The sequence below is a fragment of the Terrapene carolina genome, unplaced genomic scaffold (genome assembly GCF_002925995.2).
Source record: "Terrapene carolina triunguis isolate 2854851 unplaced genomic scaffold, T_m_triunguis-2.0 Scaffold21, whole genome shotgun sequence".
NCBI lineage: Eukaryota > Metazoa > Chordata > Testudines > Emydidae > Terrapene > Terrapene triunguis.
The window spans coordinates 43,047,871-43,070,294 of NW_020664372.1; the positions used below are offsets into that span (position 1 = coordinate 43,047,871).

Below are 22,424 nucleotides of genomic sequence, written 5' to 3' on the forward strand. Positions count from 1 at the left end.
TCCAGAAGGGGTGCAAGCTAAAGCTCCCTGACCGATGCCTTTCTCATCCCTTGGATGCCAGGGTTGAAGTATGCCTTTCTGCCAATCCCTATGATACCCAGGATACTGAGGCAGGATGAAGTGTTGTTATGATAGCCCCAGTATGGGCCAAGCAGTTCTGGTATTTGGATTTCATGAAACTTTCATTGCAGCCACTTATCACCTTACCTGCTCTGCCTGACAATCTTCCAGAATTGTCAGATCTTGCACCTGGATCCAGTATTTTTACACCTGACAGCCTAGATCAGGGGTGGGCAAACTATGGCCCACAGGCCACATTTGGCCCATCAAACCACTTAATCCGGCCCTCAGCTCCCGCCAGAGAGCGGGGTTGGGGGTTTGCACTGCTCCAGCCGGAGAGTGGGGTCGGGTGCTTGCCCCGCTCTGCATGGCTTCCAGGAAGCAGCCAGCATGAACCCTTCCGGCCCCTACGTAGTACACGGAGGTGTGGCCAGGCGGCTCTGCGCGCTGCCCCATCCGCAGGCACCACCCCTGCAGCTCACATTGGCCAGGAACCGTGGCCAATGGGAGCTGCGGGGGCGGCGCCTGCGGACGGGGCAGCGCACAGAGCCGCCTAGCGGCACCCATGGAGGGGGGACATGCTTCCGGCAGCTGCTTGCAGTAAGCGTTGCCCAGAGTTTGCACCCATCAGCCCCCCTCGTGCTCCAATCCCCTGCCACAGCCCTGATCCCCTTCCCACCCTCTGAACCCCTCGGTCCCAGCCTGGATCCCCCTTCTGCACCCAGAGCCCTCACCCCTAGTCACCCCCCCACACTCATACCTCCCATTTTGTGAGCATTCATGGCCCGCCATACAATTTCCATACCCTGATGTGGCCCTCAGGCCAAGAAGTTTGCCCACCCCGGCCTAGATGTTGTGAGGTTTATATCTACTGAAAGAAACTGTTCAGCTGAGATTCAGAACATTCTGCTTCAAAGCAGGGAAACCTTCAACCTTACTTATAAGGCTAAATGGAAGAGGTTTTCTACTTGGGATGCCAGTGGTAGTTGTCTTCTTTGACCTCTTTAGTTTCAGCAATAGTGGAGAATTTGCTAGCCCTGAAACAGTCTAGACTTTACATCAGGTCATAAAGGTCCATGTAGCAGCAATGTCTGTACATCATCCCTCACTCCTGGGTAATACTGTGTTTTCCCACTCTACAGTAGCAAGATTCCTAAAGGCCTCACATGTTTTTCCCCCAATGCAGGAGCCCCCCTCCCTTTTTGGGACCTCAATATAGTATAGCAATATAATATTTATTAGCATGGTTGATGGGTCCCCACTTTGAACCCTCAGCAACTTGTTCCCCACCAGTCGATGAAGACTGCCTTTCTGGTGGCCATTACATCAGCTCGCAGGGAAGGGGAGGTTCAGGCCCTTCTGACATATTGTCTATATACAGTATTGTGTAAGGACAGGGTCATTTTTAGACCTCACTCCAAGTTTCTCCCCAGATTGTCTCAGAGTTCCATACGAGCCAGTCCTTTCATCTCGTGGTTTTCTTTCCAAAACCTGATTAAGTGGGTCTCCAGATATTTAAGGGCATATTATGAATTAGCCAGGATAGATCCATCTAGCCAGACTAAAGCTCATTCCACGATATTTGAGGAGCAGTTATGTGGAGCTTAAACCACACATTTACAAGACACTATTGCTTAGTAAGGGCTTCCACATCAGATGTTGGTTTTGTTAAGGTTGTCTTATAGCCATTTAAGTAGGACTCCTAATACCCACCTCCAGGCAATTTATAACTGATTGTTAGTCTCTAAGAGTGGAATTCATGTGGACAATTACTAAACTTACTCACAATAACTTTTCGTCTAAGTACCCTCCTGGATCAGAATTAAGGAAAAACAAGCTAACCACATTAAAATTATGCCTCAACAGTCAACAGACACTACTTTCTGCGTTCAATAAGGAAGCTGACACAACGACTGAAGCTAGTTTTGTTATGACATGGAATATTGCTCATGCTAAACATCCATGTTGTGATGGAGAATTTAAGAAAAATATTGCAGAAGTGGTTGCAATTTTAGATCCAAGGAACACAAAACTTCAGTGACTAATGCAGCAAATTCCAATTTCACACCACAGTATGGAGAGGCAGATCTCCCAGATCAGTGATGATGTTGCAAACAACATGCAAAACGATCTAAAGAATTCTCAAGCATTCAGCCTAGCTGTCGCTGAATCCACAGATATTCAAGATAAACCACAACTAGCGATATTTATTTGCTATGTTTCCACAGATTTAATTGTGAAAGAAAAAATATTGGACTTAATGGTGCTAAAAGAAACAACCCGTGTTGTTGACATAAAGAATGCACTTGACGAAGCATTGATAAATGCCGATGTACCACTGGATAAACTTGTCAGTGTTGCAATGGATGATTTTCCCCACCTGCAATGGTGGGGAAAAAAGTAGGTCTTATCGGACTCTTGAAAAGCAATCCCAAATTTCCAGAGTTCCTCCCTGTTCATTGCATCATCCATCACGAACATCTCACAGGCAGATACGTCAAGTATGAAAGTGTTACAAAAATAGTCCTAGAAACTGTCAATTTCATCCGCTCAAATGGGAAGACTCATTGACATTCAAAAATTTCATTGAAGAGCTGGATCTTGAAGACAAACCCAACAATGTCTCTTTCTACTGTATTGTGAGGTGGTTATCAACCAGCAATGTCTTAAATAGGTTTGTGGAACTGTTGGAGCCTATCAGTGCTTTCATTGAAGAAAAGGAAAAGTCCTATCCACAACTGAAAGATGAGCAATGGATGCAGGATCTGATGTTTTTCACTGATATTATGCAGCATCTGCAAACTCTCAATTTGGCAATCCAAGGGAAGGATAAGATTATTTCTGACCTCAGAGCATCTTCAGCTTCCAGAACAAGTTAAAGTTTCTGAAAAGAGACATAGTGTCAAGAGACTTCAACCACTTTCCCTATTTCAAGAGTAGGGTAAACACATTTCCTGAAATCAAAGTTGAAGATCACAAACTCGAGGAATACAAAGGTAAATTACAAGGACTGCTTGATGACTTTCAGGATAGGTTTGAAGACTTGCTGAGATCCTGCTTCACCTTTCTTGTAAACCCATTCATGGTTGATGTCATGGATGGCGGGTAGTATAGGCTGGGGAAGGCTGTGACTCCCCAAACAGCCCCACGTGGCCCTGCCCACACTCTACCCTGAGGCCCCTCCTGCTTGCCCTTGGCCCCAGCCCAGGCAGGCTGCTCCTCTTCCAGGGAGCCTTCTGGGGCTGGGACTTCGGGTGGCTCCTGGCTGGGGCTGCACACAGCCCACCCACCTGCCTGGTGCTTCGTGGCTGGGGGGGGGGCGCCGCCTGCCCGGCGCTCTGAGGCTGGAGGGGCTCGGGTGAACCAGGGGGGGGGGGCAGGGGGAGGAGCTGGTAACCATGGGGGAGGGAGGGGGACTCAATCAGTAACAAGAAGACACCATGAATAATAATTAAGCACTCCTGAGACTTGCTCCAAACACAAACATTATCTGCTCCTTACAATAGATTGTGTATTTATGTAACAACAGGGTTAATACTGTAAATAAAACAGTGTTGGTGGCAGTACTGGGATAATATAAATTTAAATAGAGGCAAGATGCCTTTAGGTGATGTGCAGCCATGCTGTATTCAGTCTGTTTTTGCAACTTACATTTTGTTTAGATTCCAGTTTATCAAGGTGCTTCTGCTCCCTTACTTGGTGGTCCTGTGGAAGGGGCTTTCTTTCATGGAAGAGATGGTTTGGGTGATGTTCCTGTTTCGAATGCTCCAGGATTAGACCATCTACAGAAAGAACATGCTGTGATTGCAATGTTAAGAATTGTTAATGAGAAGCCTGGTCAGGTGAGAATGTTCTTTATATCATTTTTTTATGTAGTAACAAAGGACAGCAAGCAGGACCGAAGTCTGTTTATGCTAATGCCTTGCAATTATATGAAATTGTTTTGCCTGTCTAATCCTAATGGAGGATCCAGGTTCAGTCTTCAGTGGAAGGTGACCCGCCTACCTTCTCCTGGTAGTCCATGGCATTGTACACTGGGGCTGGAAGAAATTGTTTCTCAGACTGAAATTTGGCATTCAGTTTAACCCTGTACATGAATAACCATAATTAAACATCTAGTCCCAAGTCACTGGTGTCCAAGTAATTGTCCCTTTAGTCAGGTAATTCTCAAGGCAAAGAATTTGAGACACTGATTTACCATCCCCCTTTCTCCCAGAGGAATAAAATCTTTATTTAATATTTAGGAGAATCCATATGTTTGTTTGCTGCTTACCTCTAACATGTCCTTGCTCATGTCTTTGTGATCCTCTTTTAGGTATATATTGCAATAAGATTTCCTACTACCTTCTCTTTCTCAACTTCTACTGTGTAGGCACAAGATATCAATCTTTCATAATAACTAAGACCCTCTATGCCTTTGTTTAATTTATCAGGTTTTTTTTATCTTCTTTAGAATTTTTACATCCCTACAGAGCTAAGAGCCACAAACTATCATGGTACTTCATTTTGGGGCCTCAGTGTTTCTATACCATAGTTTTCCTTATGGCAGATTGCATGACTTGGAGGGACTGAAGATAGGACATAGTGTGTTTCATCTTTATTGCAAATTCAGATTATAAGCCTCGTTGGTAGTGCTTGAAAGCTATTACTGTTTGATGGGTGTTTGATCCATATGAAATGGATCAGGTGCTCAGTCCAATTCCCTATGGACAAGTAGACAAATCACAAAAGCCACCCCTGGACTCGATAGTGATTGTCAAGATAGATAATAGTTCCAGCAGAGACCAAGGATTGAATGGACATGGAGTCTGTGAACAATATCTTACCTTTAAAGGTGGTCAGAGTTGTGGCACATTGGTGGAATGGCATAGTGAAGTGTCTGTCTTCACCGATGGTGTAACTGTTCAATAGCTAAACTGATGACTTGATTTTCCAGGTCTCTCATTCTAACAGTCTTCTCAAATTTATAGAAAAATTAAAATATTAATTTTCTTTGTGTGCTCATACCAACTCACTACACCTAGCAGATGAACAGCCTCATTCTGGACTAGCTGCTGCTTCTGAGTCTTTATAGATAGCTCCTGTTGGAGTTTTTATGGCAGTATTCCAATAAAAGCAAGAAAAGACCGTAATGTCTTGAACAACTACAGATGAAAAAAAGTAGTACGTGATTTCTCTGGGATTCCCAGACATCTGCAGTGTGCGTTCCAAAAGAACCCCAACATAGCTAATCTTTCTGTCAAGTGGGAGAAGTAATCCACCAATAGATGAAGTCACAGAGTGTTGCTTTAACACAGTGTTTCCCAAACTTGGGATGCCGCTTGGTTAGGGAAAGCCCCTGGCGGGCCGGGCCAGTTTGTTTACCTGCCGCGTCCGCAGGTCCGGCTGATCGCAGCTCCCACTGGCCACGTCCCTCGGCCCGCGCCGCTTCCAGCGGCTCCCATTGGCCTGGAGCAGTGAACTGCGGCCAGTGCGAGCCACGCTCGGCCGGACTTGCAGACGCGGCAGGTAAACAAACCAGCCTGGCCTGCCAGGGGCTTTCCCTAAACAAGCGGCGTCCCAAGTTTGGGAAACACTGCTTTAACAGAACTGTAAACAAATGTTTAAAACAAGCCACTTAGAAAAATGTGATCTGGGGTCTCTTGGTTTGTTTTCATTGGAGTAACATGTAAAGAGATGGAGTAGTGTTTTGTTTATGTTTTGTAGATTTCTCTAGTTGCCACTGGTCCTTTGACTAATCTAGCTTTGGCAGTGAAATTGGATCCAACATTTCCTAAGAAGCTTAAAAATATGTTCATTATGGGAGGAAATGTAGAATGTAAGTAATTTATAAAATGATCAGTAGGCAGACATTTTAACTAATAACTCCAGTATGCTTATTCAGAAGCTGTTTGGCCTTTTTTATACGATTGCTAGACTGCATGCATTTGTGTATTAGATTAGGTATGGGAAAGGAGGTTGTTGTAGTTGTTAATGTTGCCATAATGTGTGATTTCTTTGATTTTTAGTAATTGCACTCACAGTTAATACCTTTCAATGACCTTAACTTGAAGTTAAATCTTTGTTGGAATTTTATAATAAATTTATCTTATGATAATAGTTTAATGCTAAAAATATTATTTGTTTTGGACACGTTCTTTTTTGTATTACGATTTTTTGGTAAGCAAAATGGACAAGGTGCAGTAAATATTGTAAGTTTTGGTACTGAAAAGTAAAATGATTGAAGAAAATAAGCAAATATACTGAACGGTTACTTTTTTGGTTTGTTTTTGTTAGCCAGAGGAAATGTTACAGTCTGTGGAGAATTCAATTTTGCAACTGATCCAGAAGCTGCGTATGTTGTCTTAAATGAGTTCACTTGCCCTACTTATATTGCAACATGGGAATTTACATGTCGCAATTCATTGTCTTGGGTAAGACACCAAATGTTTAATGTAAATTAATGTTAAAGGTAAATCTGGTGAAACTCAGTGTCCATGGGTGCAGGGGTATGTCCACATGGATCATATTACAGGACTGTGTCCTAAATCAGAGCTCCCTGAATTGGAATGTAAAAATAACTGTATCTAAAGCTGTGTACATGCTCTAATGCTGGGCAGTCTTGACTTAATCACAAAAGGAGGGATGAAGTTATATCCCAATGTTTCTCTTCATTTTTTAATCGCCAACATTATTCTTTTGGTTTGCAGGAATTCTATCATGAGTGGATTAATCAGGACACCAAAAAAGCTAAGTTCACAGAGAAAATATTTGCCCACAGTATAAAATTCATAAAGTCAGAACACGAAAATACAGGCAAAATCTTATGGACTCCAGGATTTGTGTCTTGTGATTCCTATGCTATGGCTGCTGCAATTGACGAGAGCTTTGTCACAGAAGCCATAGAAGCTGCTGTAAGTGTGGAGCTGAATGGCTCACTAACTAGAGGAATGATGGTAATGGATATAAATGGTCTTCTTAAGAAGAAAAATAAAGCTTTTGTCATTAATAAGTGTGATTTAGAGAAGTTCAAGGAACTTCTCATTGCTGCTTTAAAATAACATTTGGCTGTGTGATAAATTTCCCAATCTTGTTAATTTTGAACTGTAACTGTAGGTCTAGTTACAGTGGTACAGATAACTTCAGATTCATAGCTACTATCAGACAACATACAATTATTTTTAGTTAATAACTTTCTCTTATGTCAGATTTCCAACAAAGTGCATTCAAGTAAATATGAAAAGGACCCATTTAAATCTATAATAGTCAGAGAATTCGAAGTGCAAGTTAAAATGGCAGCCTAATTGTTAGATAACTCTGAATGCACTTATTACCTGGTAGGCCAGTACCCTAGTTTAGCATGTAAATACTTTACTTACCCAAGTTTCAAAAAATGCATTTACTCAGTAGACAGAAACAGCAATAAAAGAGCATTGAAATCTAGAATATACATATAAATTATGATCTGTCATCAGTTTGTAAGATGGAGAAGATAGACTTCTAATTCTCACTGCTTTATTATTATGGAAAAACAAGCCAATTTTTACTTAGAGAATCTAGATTAAGGATTTGCAAAGTATTATTTAAAAGCCACTTTAAGATCCAGGAGCTCAACATGTAATGATAAAATTTAAAACACATTTTTGAAAATTTGTAAAAAGGGAAGATGTAGAAGAATTTGAAGGACCATGGTCTTGGGAAACAAAACTGTTTAACTTCAGTTTACTAATTTGAATATGGCCCAGAAATGTAGTGAATGAAAGTTTATCATCGGACATCTGTTATGTATCTTATTTAAAGTGGTTTTGTAACCTGAGTCCAGTTTACACAACAAAAAAGCACGCTTGTTTGTAGATTCTGCAGAATGAACAGCCCTGAAGACACAAGTAAATGAGCAGTTACTTCAGAAGCTGCAGAGCCATGTGCAGGGCCGGCTCCAGGGTTTTGGCTGCCCCAAGCAGCCAAAAAAAAAAGCTGCGATCGCGATCTGCGGCGGCAATTCGGCGGGAGGTCCTTCGCTCTGAGCGGGAGTGAGGGACCGTCCGCTGAATTGCCGCCGAATACCTGGACGTGCCGCCCCTCTCCGGAGCGGCTGCCCCAAGCACCTGCTTGCCAGGCTGGTGCCTGGAGCCGGCCCTGGCCAGGGGTTAAATTAATTTGTCATGAGTCTTTGATTGCTTTGCCTGTCCTTTGCCCATTGATCCATCTCCTTGGAACTTATCCTAATATTTCAAACCTCTGAGCAGCTTCAAACATCTACCATTTAAGAACAAAACATAATTACACCTTCCCAAGAGGCTTTTTACGGTTGAGGATCTGGCCCCTTGTAGTGAAAACTTTATAAGGTTAGGAATACAATGAATGTTTACACTAAAAGAAAACTCTAAAACTCTGTGTAAGATACCATATCCTGTAAAATGGATTTTCTTTGTCCATACAGAATGATGTGGTAGAAAGGTTTTATCAGCATTTGCTTGGGATTGCCTACATAATTTTACCGCTGTGAAAAATGTGATCATCCGAACTGGTCATCCCAAACTCTCATCCAGAGAACATTCATACCACTCCATCTTGTATTATATAAAAAATATTTAGAAGATGAACAAGAATGATAAAAGAACGAAGAGTACTTGTGCCACCTTAGAGATTAACAAATTTATTTGAGCATAAGCTTTTGTGGGCTAAAGCCCACTTCATCAGATGCATGCAGTGGAAAATACAGTAGGAAGATATATATATATATATATATATATATATACACACACACACACACAGAGAACATGAAAAAAATGGGTGTTGCCCTACCAACTCTAATGAGACTAATCAATTAAGGTGGGCTATTATCAGCAGGAGAAAAAAAACTTTTGTAGTGATAATCAGGATGGCCCATTTCAAACAATTGACAAGAAGGTGTGAGTAACAGTAGGGGGAAATAGTTTTTAGTTTGTGTAATGACTCATCCACTCATCCATTACTTACATCTGCTGCTGCTTCAGGTATGCTGTTGCGACTTTTAGATCTGTAATTGAGTGACCAGGGAGGTTGAAGTGTTCTCCGACTGGTTTTTGAACGTTATAATTCTTGACGTCTGATTCGTGTCCATTTATTCTTTTGCATAGAGACTGTCCAGTTTGGCCAGTGTACATGGCAGAGAGGCATTGCTGGCACATGCTGGCATATATCACATTGGTAGATGTGCAGGTGAATGAGCCTCTGATAGTGTGGCTGATGTGATTAGGTCCTATGATAGTGTTCGCTGAATAGATATGTGGATAGAGTTGGCAACGGGTTTTGTTATAAGGATAGGTTCCTGGGTTAGTGTTTTTGTTGTGTGGTTGCTGGTGAGTATTTGCTTCAGGTTGTGGGGGCTGTCTGTAAGCGAGGACTGGCCTGTCTCCTAAAATCTGTGAGAGTGAGGGATCATCCTTCAGGATAGATTGTAGAGTTTGAGTGTTGAGCTTTCTTCTGCATCACTAATAATCAGTTTCAAAGTGTTGGATCTACTTGTAATAGATGTCAGATTTTGGATGGAGTAGAAAGTGGTCCATGCAATTAAATTCTGTCTTTATTAAGATGTAATATACATTATGAAAATGTTTGAGAAGTCTTGACTTAAATCAAGCAGCGTATCTGGCAGTCATTTGTGTTCTGTGGTGAAGGGCATATACTGTCCATAGAGACAAGCTCTTCAGTGATAAGCTTTAAAAACTCCTCCTTTTTCTGAATCCCAGATTTTTTGCTCATAGTCTAGGCCCTACCTTGTTCTAGTTACCTATTTCACAGTGCATAGAAAAGGAACACTCAGTATATGCTTCTGCCGATTGAGATGGGCTGAGGTTCAAGCCTTGGACTTCTCACAAATGACAGTAGCAAACCCGTTAGGTGTAAGCATAAGCCTAATGGGAAGAAATTGTCTCAAGTAAATTGCACTATACTCTAAATTGTACTCCATTTTGCTTATTTTGCTTTATACTCCATTTTGCTAGCTTTGAATTAGTAAGAAGAAATTGTAGCCCCGAAGAAATTGTTTTGAGTTTATTCTTTGCTGATTGTACTAACGATTTTGATGTTAGAAGGATAGAAGTTTTATGGCTGTAATTGCCTTATTTACGATGCAGGCTTCTATCGCTATGGTTCCTAATTGTCTCCTTTTTGATACTTCAGTGACTTGCATGACTTGGAATGCTATTAGACTCGTAACTCATGATGCAAGACACCTAATGACTCTTACCAGCAAAGAACTATACAGGACATATGTTTTATATTTTGACAGTTTGAGACAAAGTTCTGTCATATAAATCTCTTGGTTAGCGAGAGCCATGGTGGCCAAGTTATACAAATGCATTTATTCATGATAGGGAAATTACTTACATCTGCTGCTGCTTCAGGTATGCTGTTCTAGGCAGTCTCATACCCTTAACACCTGCCTTGTCTCTATCCATGCTGTTCCTGTTCTGTAGATTGCCTTTACTTTCTGATCATGTCAGTCGGGCAGTTAAACTTATGCTGGAAATTGTTTTCACTGATGTAATTATTTTAATAGCAAAAGACCATATTATATTGTTGCTCAAAATGGACATAAGTGAAATAGTACTTGGACCCAAATTCTCCTAATCAATAGTAAAGTAGTTGCACAGTACTAAAACGTTTAAGCCGAGGAAAAGGGAATTAAAGCAGAGTATACGATTAATTGCATTTAATTAGATTTGTCACATTAGTCTGGTATGACACCCAATTAAGTATTTCACATTATTTCAGTAGCAAACTCTGTATATAAAATTTCCAATTGAAATACATGTATTTAATTGTTACCTTTCTGGAGTAAAATCCTACTCTGTGGCTGTCAACAGTTCAGAATATTTAATTTATTAGAAGAGATTCTTTAGTTTTGACTCCAAAATTTGCTATAACTTAAAAAGGGAAAGTCATTATTTGCTAATTATCTACTTTTGAAACCCAGCTCTCCAGCAATAAGAAACTAAAGAATAGCAACTTGTTAATGTAGGACCTGGACTGAATACGTCTTAGTTTGCATGCTCTAAAGCCGTGGTTTCCAAACTTTTCGGCATCACGGCCCCTTTTTCATTTTTGAGAAACCCTCACGCCCCCCACCTCTCCTTTATCATCCAACCACCCCCGATCCTTGTCCCCTAACCGCCCCCCCCAAGGACCCCACTCCCTATTCAATCCCCCCCACTCCTTGTTCCCTGACCGCCCCCTCCCGGGACCCCCCCCATTCAGCCCCCCCGCCCCTTGTCCCCTGATCGCCCCCTCCCAGGACCCACCGCGCCCCCCTGGACCCCACTCCCTATCCAACCCCCCCGCTCTCTGTCTCCTAACCAGCACCCCCGGAACTCCTCCCCATCTAACTGCCCCCCCCCCCGGGACCTCCTGCCCCTTATCCTCCCTCTCCTCCCCCTGCTCCCCGCACCCTTACCAGGCCGCTCAGAGTGGCAGGACTGGCTTATTGGAAAGCCTGGGAGGTGGGCTGGTGCAAGCCGTACTGCCTGCGCAGCGGCATGGCTGCGGGAGAGGGTGGACAGGAGGGGAGGAGCCGGAGGCTAGCCTCCCCTGCTGGGACCGCAAGCGCTGGGCAGCCTTGCGCCCCCCTTGGAATTTCTTCATGCCCCCCAGTTTGGGAACCAATGCTCTAAAGCTATGGTTCAGTACAGGTACATGTGTAAGCACATGTTTGGTAAGCATATGTGTAACATAAAGCATCACAGTCAATGGAACCACTGACATCGTTTTAGTTACTTAAGTATTTTCTGTAATAGTGCCTTTACACTGGTTCAGCAGCAGCAATTAGCTAAATCTGTTCCTAGAGTTGTGTAACAAATGAATAATTCTGCTGAAAGCAAAGAGATAATAAAAGAATACTAATTCATACTCTTGAGGGAGGGAGGGGGAAATCAAATCTGTTTGTCAAACAGGAACAAAAACCAAGTTTTTGTTTAAACTTTTAACAAGAAACACAAAGAATAACTTAAAAAGTTCACACTTACATCTAAACTATTGTTGCTGTTTCTGTTTATATTACAGTAATGGCAAATATTCAGAAATAATCATCCTACTGTAACTTTAACTTGACATTTTTTGACATTTGCTACTTGTATTTTTATATATAATTCATATGATTCTTTAAGAATACTGTATATGTTTGATATCACTAATCAGTATGTTAATGGCATTTTGTATTCGGATGCATCAGTATAAGAAGCATGTATGATTTTGGAAGTAGATAAAAATATTAAATACCTGTCTGTGTCCTTTCCAACTGCTAATTTTAATTTGTTACTTGGAAAATCCTGAATGTGCAAAATGGGAAGTGAAATAAACCAGTTATTTCATGCATTAAGAAAGATCCGTGCTCCCCTTCATGAGTCTTGTGGTTATCCCTGTTATAATTTATTCTTAAACTCCCTGGTAATGATTCCTTAATTAGAATTGCATTCTAAAATGCTTTTAACATGAGGCATCATTTCCTGGGGTGGATTTCTCCAAAAGTAGGTGGGTAATCTGTGAAATTTTACACCTTGCTAGTTTTTATGCCCTTTGAGTTTTCTTTGTAGTTACTATAATTATTTTCACAAGGTTTAAATGAAAGCCTTAGAAATTGGGCTCTGGATGAAATTTTCCCTTGTCAGTTATGCTTTTCATTGTTGACTGATTATCTCTTATAAAACATTGTCTATCTACACAAAACTTGGTAGGTAGGTAAATGCTGAGAAGGAACTGTTGCAAGAAGGAGGCTGTTTTTTTCCCTTCATTGTTGAATTTAGAGTCACTTTTAGCCATTATTCATGCCCATAACTGAAAGTTTATGCACTGTGCGTGCAATCCTAATTGGTTGGTTGGAGCTGGGCCCACATAAGACCAGTTGATGGAGTCAGTGGAGAGGCAGCACACATTAAATGTCCATCGGGTGCTACATTTCTCTTGTCAAGAGTCTATTCTACAAAAGAGAAGGGATTCATGTACATCAGTAGCTGCACTTCTACTCCCCAAAGGTCCCTACTCACATTGCCTAAATCCCCTGTCATGACCTGGCCTGGTCTCCTTCTCTGGACTGACTCCAGTCTGTTGTTACTGGACACAGTCGCCAGATCTCAGGTGCTTTTAAGCCCCCCTAGCTCTGGGCAGTGACTGATCACTGTTCCTAGCTCTGGATCTCTCAGGCACACTTCCATATGCAGACACTGAATCTGACACCTTTCTTGAGTAGTGGATCTTGAAGTCTGGCCATTTCAGACCCTGGAATCAGTGCCACAACCCTGCCAAACTCCCAGTTGCTTAGACATGTTCTCTCCCCCCTTCCCCAAGTCCACCTAGCTATGGAATCTCTGGTTTCTAGTTAAATCCTTCAGGAACAGTGTGGCAGGAAAGCAAGAAACAAAGGCTTAGCAACAACCTACGCTTTACTCTTAACAAAGCACACTAGAGAGTTACAGATCTTTGGAAAAACAAAATACTGGATGCAGTCCCCCAAATATGATCTCACTCCTTCTGAGAGTCGTAGGTTTGGTCAGAGTCCTTAGGCTCGGCCTTCAAAGCTTGGCCTTTCTTGCATGTTGCGGTGGCTTGGTCTTGCTGGCCTTGCTTAGAGAAGCACTCCTCTTTTAAAGCAGCCTCTGTCCCCCTTTTGGTCACCTACTACTTCTGTAGAAGTTCTGGGTTCTAGCTGCCCCATCCCCCCGCTTCTATGTGGAGTCATTCAAAAGCAACAGTCCTACTGATATTAAACCCATTGTTCTTCGAGTGCTTGCTCATGTCGATTCCATTCTAAGTGTGTGCACGCCCATGTGCACAGTCGTCAGAGATTTTTGCCTTAGTGGTATCCGTAGGGTCGGCTGTAGCGCCCTCTTGAGTGCCGTGCCAGTGCGCCTGTATATTAGGCGCCGCCAGCCCTATGCCCTCTCAGTTCCTTCTTACCACCTGTAACGGTTGGTTAGAGCACCTTGTCTTACATTGCAAGAGTGTTAGCAGTTCTTAACAGGTATTATTACCTCTTTTGTGTATAGTTCTTAGGTACTTAGCCATTAATTTAAGTGTTAGTTGTTAGTTTAGTAGCAGAGTTCCGGCCGGGACTTCACCCCGGAGTGGGGCATGCCCCATTTCCTGGGCTTCAAACCATGTCCGTCATGCAACAGGCAGATGCCTATTAGTGACCCCCATGACAGCTGTTTGAAGTGCTTGGGGGAGTCCCAAATAAAGGACAAGTGCAGGATTTGTAAGAACTTTTGCCCTAGAACCCAGAAGGGGCGGAATATCCGTTTGAGGGCCCTCCTCATGGAGGCTGAGCTTCATCCGGTGTCGGAGCCCTCTCATTTGGACTCCACTCCTAGCACTTCGGCATCGGTGCGGAGTGCACTGCCGGCACCGGGCCCCACCCAGCATCGTTCACCCCCGCCAATGCCCAAGAAGCGGCATAAGACGGGCTCCCTGGCACCACCTAAGTAAGGGAAGGGGGCTTTGGGCAAAGGACCTATGTCAGGCCCAGAGCTCCAAGGGAGTACCGCTCCGGTCGGACCCTCACACCCAGCCAGGGATCTGCCTCCGATTCCTGGGAGCAGCAGGGGACCTCCTCCTTGGGCCTTCGTTGCCCGAAGCAGCCCAGGTGGCTAAAGATCTAGTGGGCCGTCCGACACCATAGATGCACCAAGTGCCGGACTCGGCTAAGGCCCTACCGTCTAAGGGCAAGTCAGTCATGGGACCTCCCCAAAGGGCAGTGGAACACCCTCAATCCCTGAACCATAGGGGTAGGTCCCTATCTCCAATACCCAGGACCCTGGCCCTGCAACACCAGTCTCTGGCCAGAAGAACCTGGTACCATGCTCTCCTATAAGGCACGGAACACCGGAGTTGAGGCACCAGTCCCTGTACTTGCGGTACCGGTGAACCTCCTGCCAGAGATCACCCTGGAGCAGGTCACTATCGCCTAGACGATCTTCCACCAGTGCAGGACTGCCACTCATCGTGGCACTGGTCGTTGGGCAGGCATCGATCCTTGCCTTCTGCCAACTGACCCTTGTCAGAGACTGGTGTGTAGACACAGGCTTCCACAGCTCTGCCCTGGTCACCGGAGGGGGAATGGTCTGGTTTGGAGCAGGAGTTCAGCCCCTTGCCAAGAAAGCGTGAATCACCGCTGACTCGCAAGACCGGTGCGGCATCCATGGAGGCGGCATGGCAGCAAGGACAGTGGCCTGCTCAATGGCCTTATTGGAATCCTTGGGGCATACTGATGATGCCGGTCCTGTACTCCCACCACTCCTCCCTGGCCACCTCGGACAAACCACCCACGGCACCGCTGGCACTGGGGTCAGAGCACAATGCGGAATCCGACGTGGGGGAATCACAGCAGGCTTCAATGCCTACGGAGCCGTCCCCAGAAAGGGAAGGGGAACTTGCCCCTCCCCTTGCGGTGTAATTGTCTTCACCGCCAGACAAAGTGGTGACAGGCCCCTCCCAGCCTGCCAGTCCCCCGACGACTTCAAGGAGCACCAGGCCCTCCTTAAAAGGCTGGCTACCAATTTAAATCTGGAAATTGAGGAATTGGCGGAGCAATCAGATGACATTTTCAACCTCATATCCTCCACCACCCCGGCCCAGATCGCACTGCCCATCCACCCAGGGATCCTTAAGATCGCAAAGTCGTTGTGGCAGACCCCCTCTTCTATTCCACCCACTTCTAAGAAGGCAGAAAAGAAGTATTACGTCTGCAAAGGGATTTGAATACCTTTATACTCAACCTCCAGCTGGGTCATTGGTTGTGTCTGCTGTTAATGAGAGGGCCAGGTAAGTGGCATGCTAAAGAAGACGCAAAGAGACTGGACTTATTTGTCAGAAATATTTATTCAATGACCAGCCTGCTATTTTGGATGTCTAATCACCAGGCCCTGTTGGGCAGGTGCAATTTTAACCTGTGGGACTCCCTTGGTAAATTCAAGGCAGTCCTCACACAGGATCGAGCTCAGGAGTTTGCCGCTTTAGTGGAGGGAAGCCACAGCGCTGGCAAAAGGTGCCTTCCAGATGGTGTGGGACATGATGAATTCAGCGGCCAAGGTTGTTGACTCTGTGGTGGTAATGAGGCGCAGCTCTTGGTTGCAGACCTCCGAGTTATCCCAGGAGATGCAGTCCACTCTGCAGGACCTCCCGTTTGAGGGAACTAGGTTCTTCTCCGAGCTCATGGACACATGGCTGCATGGTCTGAAAGACTCCGGTGCCACCTTCCACTCTCTGGGCCTTCATACTCCTCAGCAGGCCAGGAAGTCCTTCTGTCCTCTGCCTCCTCTACCTAGGTCTTGCAGAACTTCCTGGCTGAGCACATGTAGAAAAAAGGACAGAGACAAAGGGTTTAAACAATGACACCCCTCATCTTTCCATTCATCTACTCAGTCCGGCCCTTCAAGAAACCAGGAAAGCCAGAAAGAGGCATTTTGAGGGTGAGCTCGAGGACGACACCCCAGTCACATTCCACGATCCACCTTCCTACTCTTTCCTCAACCACCTGCGTCCCTTCCGGCCTGGTTGCGACTGACCTCAGACCGTTGGGTGCTCAGCATAATATCCTCCGGCTATACCCTGCACTGTATGTAAGGGAGCAGTTCGATTGCTCAGAGCTCCAGTATGAAACTTGAGAAAAGCCTGTTGAGAGTCTTTGGGTTAAGTTTAGAGGTGAGAGTAACACGGGTGATGTTGTGATGGGCGTCTGCTATCGACCACCAGACCAGGGGGATGAGGTATACAAGGCTTTCTTTGGACAACTAACAAAGTTTCCAGATCACAGGCCCTGGTTCTCATGAGGGACTTCAATCACCCTGACATATGCTGGGAGCGCAATACAGCAGTGCACAGACAATCCAGGAAGTTTTTGGAGAGTATTGGGAACAACTTCCTGGTGCAAGTGCTAGAGGAACCAACTAGCGGTCGTGCGCATCTTGACCTGCTGTTCACAAACAGGGAAGAATTGGTACGGGAAGTAGAAGTGGGTGGCAACCTGGGCAGCAGTGACCAAGAGATGGTCGAGTTCAGGATCTTGACAAAAGGAAGAAAGGAGAGCAGCAGAATATGGACCCTGGACTTCAGAAAAGCATACTTTGACTCCTCAGGGAACTGATGGGCAGGATCCCCTGGGAGGCTAATATGAGGAGGAAAGGAGTCAAGGAGAGCTGACTGTTATTTTAAAGAAGCCTTATTGAGGGTGCAGGAACCAAGCCATCCCGATGTGGAGAAAGAATAGCAGATATGGCAGGCAACCAGCTTGGCTTAACAGAGAAATCTTAGGCTTGGTCTACACTTACCCCCCAATTCAAACTAAGGTACGCAACTTCAGCTACGTGAATAACGTAGCTGAAGTTCGAAGTACCTTAGTTCGAACTTACCTCGGTCCACACGTGGCAGGCAGGCTCCCCCGTCGACGCCGCGGTACTCCTCTCGTCTAGCTGGAGTACCGCAGTCGACGGCGATCATTTCCTGGTTCGACTTATCGCGTCCAGACAAGACGCGATAAGTCGAACCCAGAACTTCGATTCCCAGCCGCCGAACTAGCGGCTGGGTGTAGACATACCCTTAGGTGAGCTTAAACACAAAAAGGAAGCTTACAAGAAGTGGAAACTTGGACAGATGACTAGGGAGGAGTATAAAAATATTGCTTGAGCATGCAGGGGTGTAATCAAGAAGGCCAAAGCACAATTGGAGTTGCAGCTAGCAAGGGATGTGAAGGGTAACAAGAAGGGTTTCTACAGGTATGTTAGCAACAAGAAGGTGGTCAGGGAAAGTGTGAGCCCCTTACTGAATGGGGGAGGCAACCTAGTGACAGATGATGTGGGAAAAGCTGAAGTACTCAATGCTGTTTTTGCCTCGGTCTTCACAGACAAGGTCAGCTCCCAGACTGCTGCACTGGGCAGCAGAGTATGGGGAGGAGGTGAGCAGCCCTCAGTGGTGAAAGAACAGGTTAAGGACTATTTAGAAAAGCTAGATGTGCACAAGTCCATGGGGCTGGATCTAATGCATCCGATGGTCCTGAGGGAGTTGGCTGATGTGATTGCAGAGCCATTGGCCATTATCTTTGAAAACTCATGGGGATCAGGAGAGGTCCTGGACGTTTGGAAAAAGGCAAATATAGTGCCCATCTTTAAAAAAGGGAAAAAGAAGAATCCAGGGAAATACAGACCCATCAGCCTCACTTCAATCCCTGGAAAAATCATGGAGAAGGTCCACAAGGAATCCATTTTGAAGCACTTGGAGGAGAGGAAGGTGATCAGGAACAGTCAACATGGATTCACCAAGGGCAACTCATACCTGACCAACCTGATTGCCTTCTATGATGAGATAACTGGCTCTATGGATATGGGGAAGGCGGTGGACGTGATATATCTTGACTTTTGCAAAGCTTTTGATACAGTCTCCCACAATATTCTTGCCAGCAAGCTAAAAAAGTATGGATTTGATGAATGGACTATAAGGTGGATAGAAAGCTGGCTAGATCATCGCGCTCAGTGGGTAGTGATCAACGGCTTGATGTTTAGTTGGCAGCTAGTATCAAGCAGAGTGCCCCAGGGGTTTGTCCTGGGGCCGGTTTTAAGTTCAACATCTTTGTTAATGATTTGGATGATGGGATGGATTGTACCCTCAGAAAGTTCATGGATGACACTAAGCTGTGGGGAGAGGTAGATACGCTGGAGGGTAGGGATAGGTTCCAGAGTGACCTAGACAAATTGGAGGATTGGGCCAAAAGAAATCTGATGAGGTTCAACAAGGACAAGGGCAGAGTCCTGCACTTAGGATGGAAGAATCCCATGCTCCGCTACAGGCTGGAGACTGACTGGCTAAGCAGCAGTTCTGCAGAAAAGGACCTGGGGATTACAGTGGACGAGAAGTGGATATGAGTCAACAGTGTGCCCTTGTTGCCAAGAAGGCTAACGGCATATTGGGCTGCATTAGTAGGAGCATTGCCAGCAGCTCGAGGGAAGTGATGATTCCCCTCTATTCGGCACTGGTGAGACCACATCTGGAGTATTGTGTCCCGTTTTGGACCCCCCACTACAGGAAAGGATGTGGACAAATTGGAGAGAGTCCAGCGGAGGGCAACTAAAATTATTAGGGGGCCAGGATGGGGCACATGACTTATGAGGAGAGGGTGAGGGAATTGGGCTTATTTAGTCTGCAGAAGAGAAGAGTAAAGGGGGATTTGATAGCAACTACCTGAAGGGGGGGTCCAAAGAGAATGGAGCTAGGCTGTTCTCAGTGGTGGCAGATGACAGAACAAGGGGCAATGGTCTCAAGTTGCAGTGGGGGAGGCCTAGGTTGGATATTAGGAAAAACTCATAGACTCATAGACTCATAGACTTTAAGGTCAGAAGGGACCAATATGGTCATCTAGTCTGACCCCCTGCGTGATGCAGGCCACAAAAGCTGACCCCCCCACTTTCCCTTAGCTCTGCTGTTGAAGTCTCCAGATCGTGATCTAAAGACTTCAAGTCGCAGAGAATCTTCCAGCTTGCGACCCCTGCCCTATGCTGCGGAGGAAGGCGAAAAACCTCCAGGGCCACTGCCAATCCACCCTGGAGGAAAATTCCTTCCCGACCCCAAATATGGCGATCAGCAGAACCCCGAGCATACAGGCAAGAATCTCTAGCCAGACCCTCATTTTACCAGCGATGGCCGTTATTGCCTAATTGATTAGAATCATGTAATCCCATCAAACCATTCCCTCCATAAACTTATCTAGCCTAATCTTGAAGCCAGAGAGGTCTTTCGCCCCCACCGTTTCCCTCGGAAGGCTGTTCCAAAATTTCACCCCTCTGACGGTTAGAAACCTTCGTCTAATTTCAAGCCTAAATTTCCCCACGGCCAGTTTATATCCATTAGTTCTCGTGTCCACATTAGCACTGAGCTGAAATAATTCCTCCCCCTCCCTGGTATTTATCCCTTTGATATATTTGAAGAGAGCAATCATATCCCCCCTCAGCCTTCTTTTGGTTAGGCTAAACAAACCAAGCTCCTCGAGTCTCCTTTCATAGGAAAGGTTTTCCATTCCTCGGATCATCCTAGTTGCCCTTCTCTGTACCCGTTCCAGTTTCAGTTCATCCCTTTTAAACATAGGAGACCAGAACTGCACACAGTACTCCAAGTGAGGTCTCACCAGCGCCTTGTATAACGGAAGCAGCACCTCCCTGTCCCTACTAGAAATACCTCGCCTTATGCATCCCAAGATCGCATTAGCTTTTTTTGCAGCCACGTCGCATTGCCGACTCATAGTCATCCTGCGATCAACCAGGACTCCGAGGTCCTTCTCCTCCTCAGTCACTTCTAACCTATGCGTCCCTAGCTTATAACTGAAATTCTTATTAGTCATCCCTAAATGCATCACCTTACACTTCTCACTATTAAATCTCATCCTATTACTAATACTCCAATTTACAAGGTCATCCAAGTCTCCCTGCAGAATATCCCGATCCTTCTCCGAGTTGGCAACGCCTCCCAACTTTGTGTCATCCGCAAACTTAATCAGCCCACTTCTACATTTGGTTCCGAGGTCAGTAACGAATAGATTAAATAAAATCGGACCCAGAACCGAACCTTGAGGAACCCCACTGGTGACCTCCCTCCAATCTGACAGTTCACCTTTCAGTACTACCCTCTGCAGTCTCCCCTTTAACCAGTTCCTTATCCACCTCTGGATTTTCCCATCGATCCCCATCTTATTCAATTTAACCAATAATTCCTCATGCGGAACCGTATCAAACGCTTTACTAAAATCGAGGTATATTAGATCCACCGCATTTCCTTTATCTAGAAGGTCTGTTACTTTCTCAAAGAAGGAGATCAGGTTGGTTTGGCACGACCTGCCTTTCGTAAACCCATGTTGTAATTTGTCCCAATTGCCATTCACCTCAAGGCCCTTAACTACTTTCTCCTTCAAAATTTTTTCCAAGACCTTACATACTACAGAAGTTAAACTAACAGGCCTGTAGTTACCCGGGTCACTTTTTTTCCCCTTCTTGAAAATAGGAACCACATTAGCTATTCTCCAGTCCAACGGTACCACCCCCGAGTTTACAGATTCATTAAAAATTGTCGCCAAGGGGCTCGCAATTTCTCGCGCCAGTTCCTTCAGTATTCTAGGATGAAGATCATCCGGTCCGCCCGATTTAGTCTCGTTTAGCTGGTCAAGTTTGGCTTCCACCTCTGATACTGTAATGTCTATCCCCCCTCCTCTATTCCCCTCTGTCCTACTCCCTCTATTCCTAAACCCTTCATTAGCCTTATTAAAGACCGAAGCAAAATATTCATTTAGATATTGTGCCATGCCTAGATTACTGTTAATTTCCACTCCATCCACATTCTTCAGCGGTCCCACTTCCTCTTTCTTTGTTTTCTTCCTATTTATATGGCTATAAAACCTCTTACTATTGGATTTAATTCCCCTCGCAAGGTCCAACTCTACACGGCTTTTGGCCTTTCTCACCGCATCCCTACATGCTCTAAACTCACTAAGGTAGGTTTCCTTGCTGATCCCTCCCTTCTTCCATTCTCTGTACGCTTTCTGTTTTTTCTTAATCGCCCCTTTGAGACTCCCGCTCATCCAGCTAGGTCTAAATGTCCTGCCCACTAATCGTTTTCCCTTTCTCGGGATACAGGCCTCAGACATCTCATGCAACTTCTGCTTGAAATAATCCCAGGCGTCATCTGCCTTTAGATCCCTAAGTATGTTAGCCCAATCCACTTCCCTAAGTAGTTGCCTTAATTTATTAAAGTTGGCCTTTTTGAAATTGTAAACCTTAGTTACAGTATCATTTCTGTTAATCCTTCCATTAAGTTTAAACCGAATTAGCTCATGGTCACTCGAGCCAAGGTTGTCCCCTACAACCATTTCTTCAACGAGGTCCTCACTACTCACCAGCACTAAATCTAAAATGGCATCCCCCCTCGTCGGTTCACTTACTACTTGATGAAGGAATTCATCTGCTAGTACGTCTAAGAACATCTGAGCCCTATTATTGTTACTAGCATTTGTTACCCAATCTATATCTGGGAAGTTAAAATCCCCCATGATGACACAGTTCTTATCAGTTTTTACTTCCCTAAAAACATTAAGTAGTTCTTTGTCCGCCTCCAGGCTAGATCCCGGCGGTCTATAGCATACCCCAAGCACTATCTCAGGGGAGGCTCTAGTAGTTCTTTTATGCAGTGTAATTATTGCCCATACAGATTCTGTCTTATCCATCCCATCACTTATTATTTCTTTACATTTTATCTCATTATTGACATATAACGCCACTCCCCCACCTTTACCTTTTTTCCGGTCATTCCTAAACAGCACATACCCTTCCATACCTGTACTCCAGTCATGATTACCGTTCCACCACGTTTCGGTTATTCCC

The 22,424-nt window shown here is 44.8% G+C and overlaps 1 protein-coding gene across 5 annotated transcripts in view; it reads left to right on the plus strand.

The window, feature by feature from the left end:
* The window catches only part of LOC112116055 (inosine-uridine preferring nucleoside hydrolase-like), a 54,102-nt gene that overhangs the window by 15,413 nt on the left and 16,265 nt on the right, over positions 1-22,424 (plus strand). For 3 of the 5 annotated variants that reach the window (XM_024213338.1, XM_024213354.3, XM_024213363.2), the window contains exons 4-7: positions 3,723-3,902; positions 5,767-5,878; positions 6,337-6,473; positions 6,750-8,012. In XM_024213338.1, coding sequence (XP_024069106.1) covers positions 3,723-3,902; positions 5,767-5,878; positions 6,337-6,473; positions 6,750-7,100 — 780 coding nt within the window. In that variant the 3' untranslated portion in view covers positions 7,101-8,012. Of the gene's footprint in view, positions 1-3,722; positions 3,903-5,766; positions 5,879-6,336; positions 6,474-6,749; positions 8,013-22,424 lie in introns of those variants that run through there. The other 2 variants (XR_002908881.1, XR_002908882.1) reach the window with 1 other exon arrangement.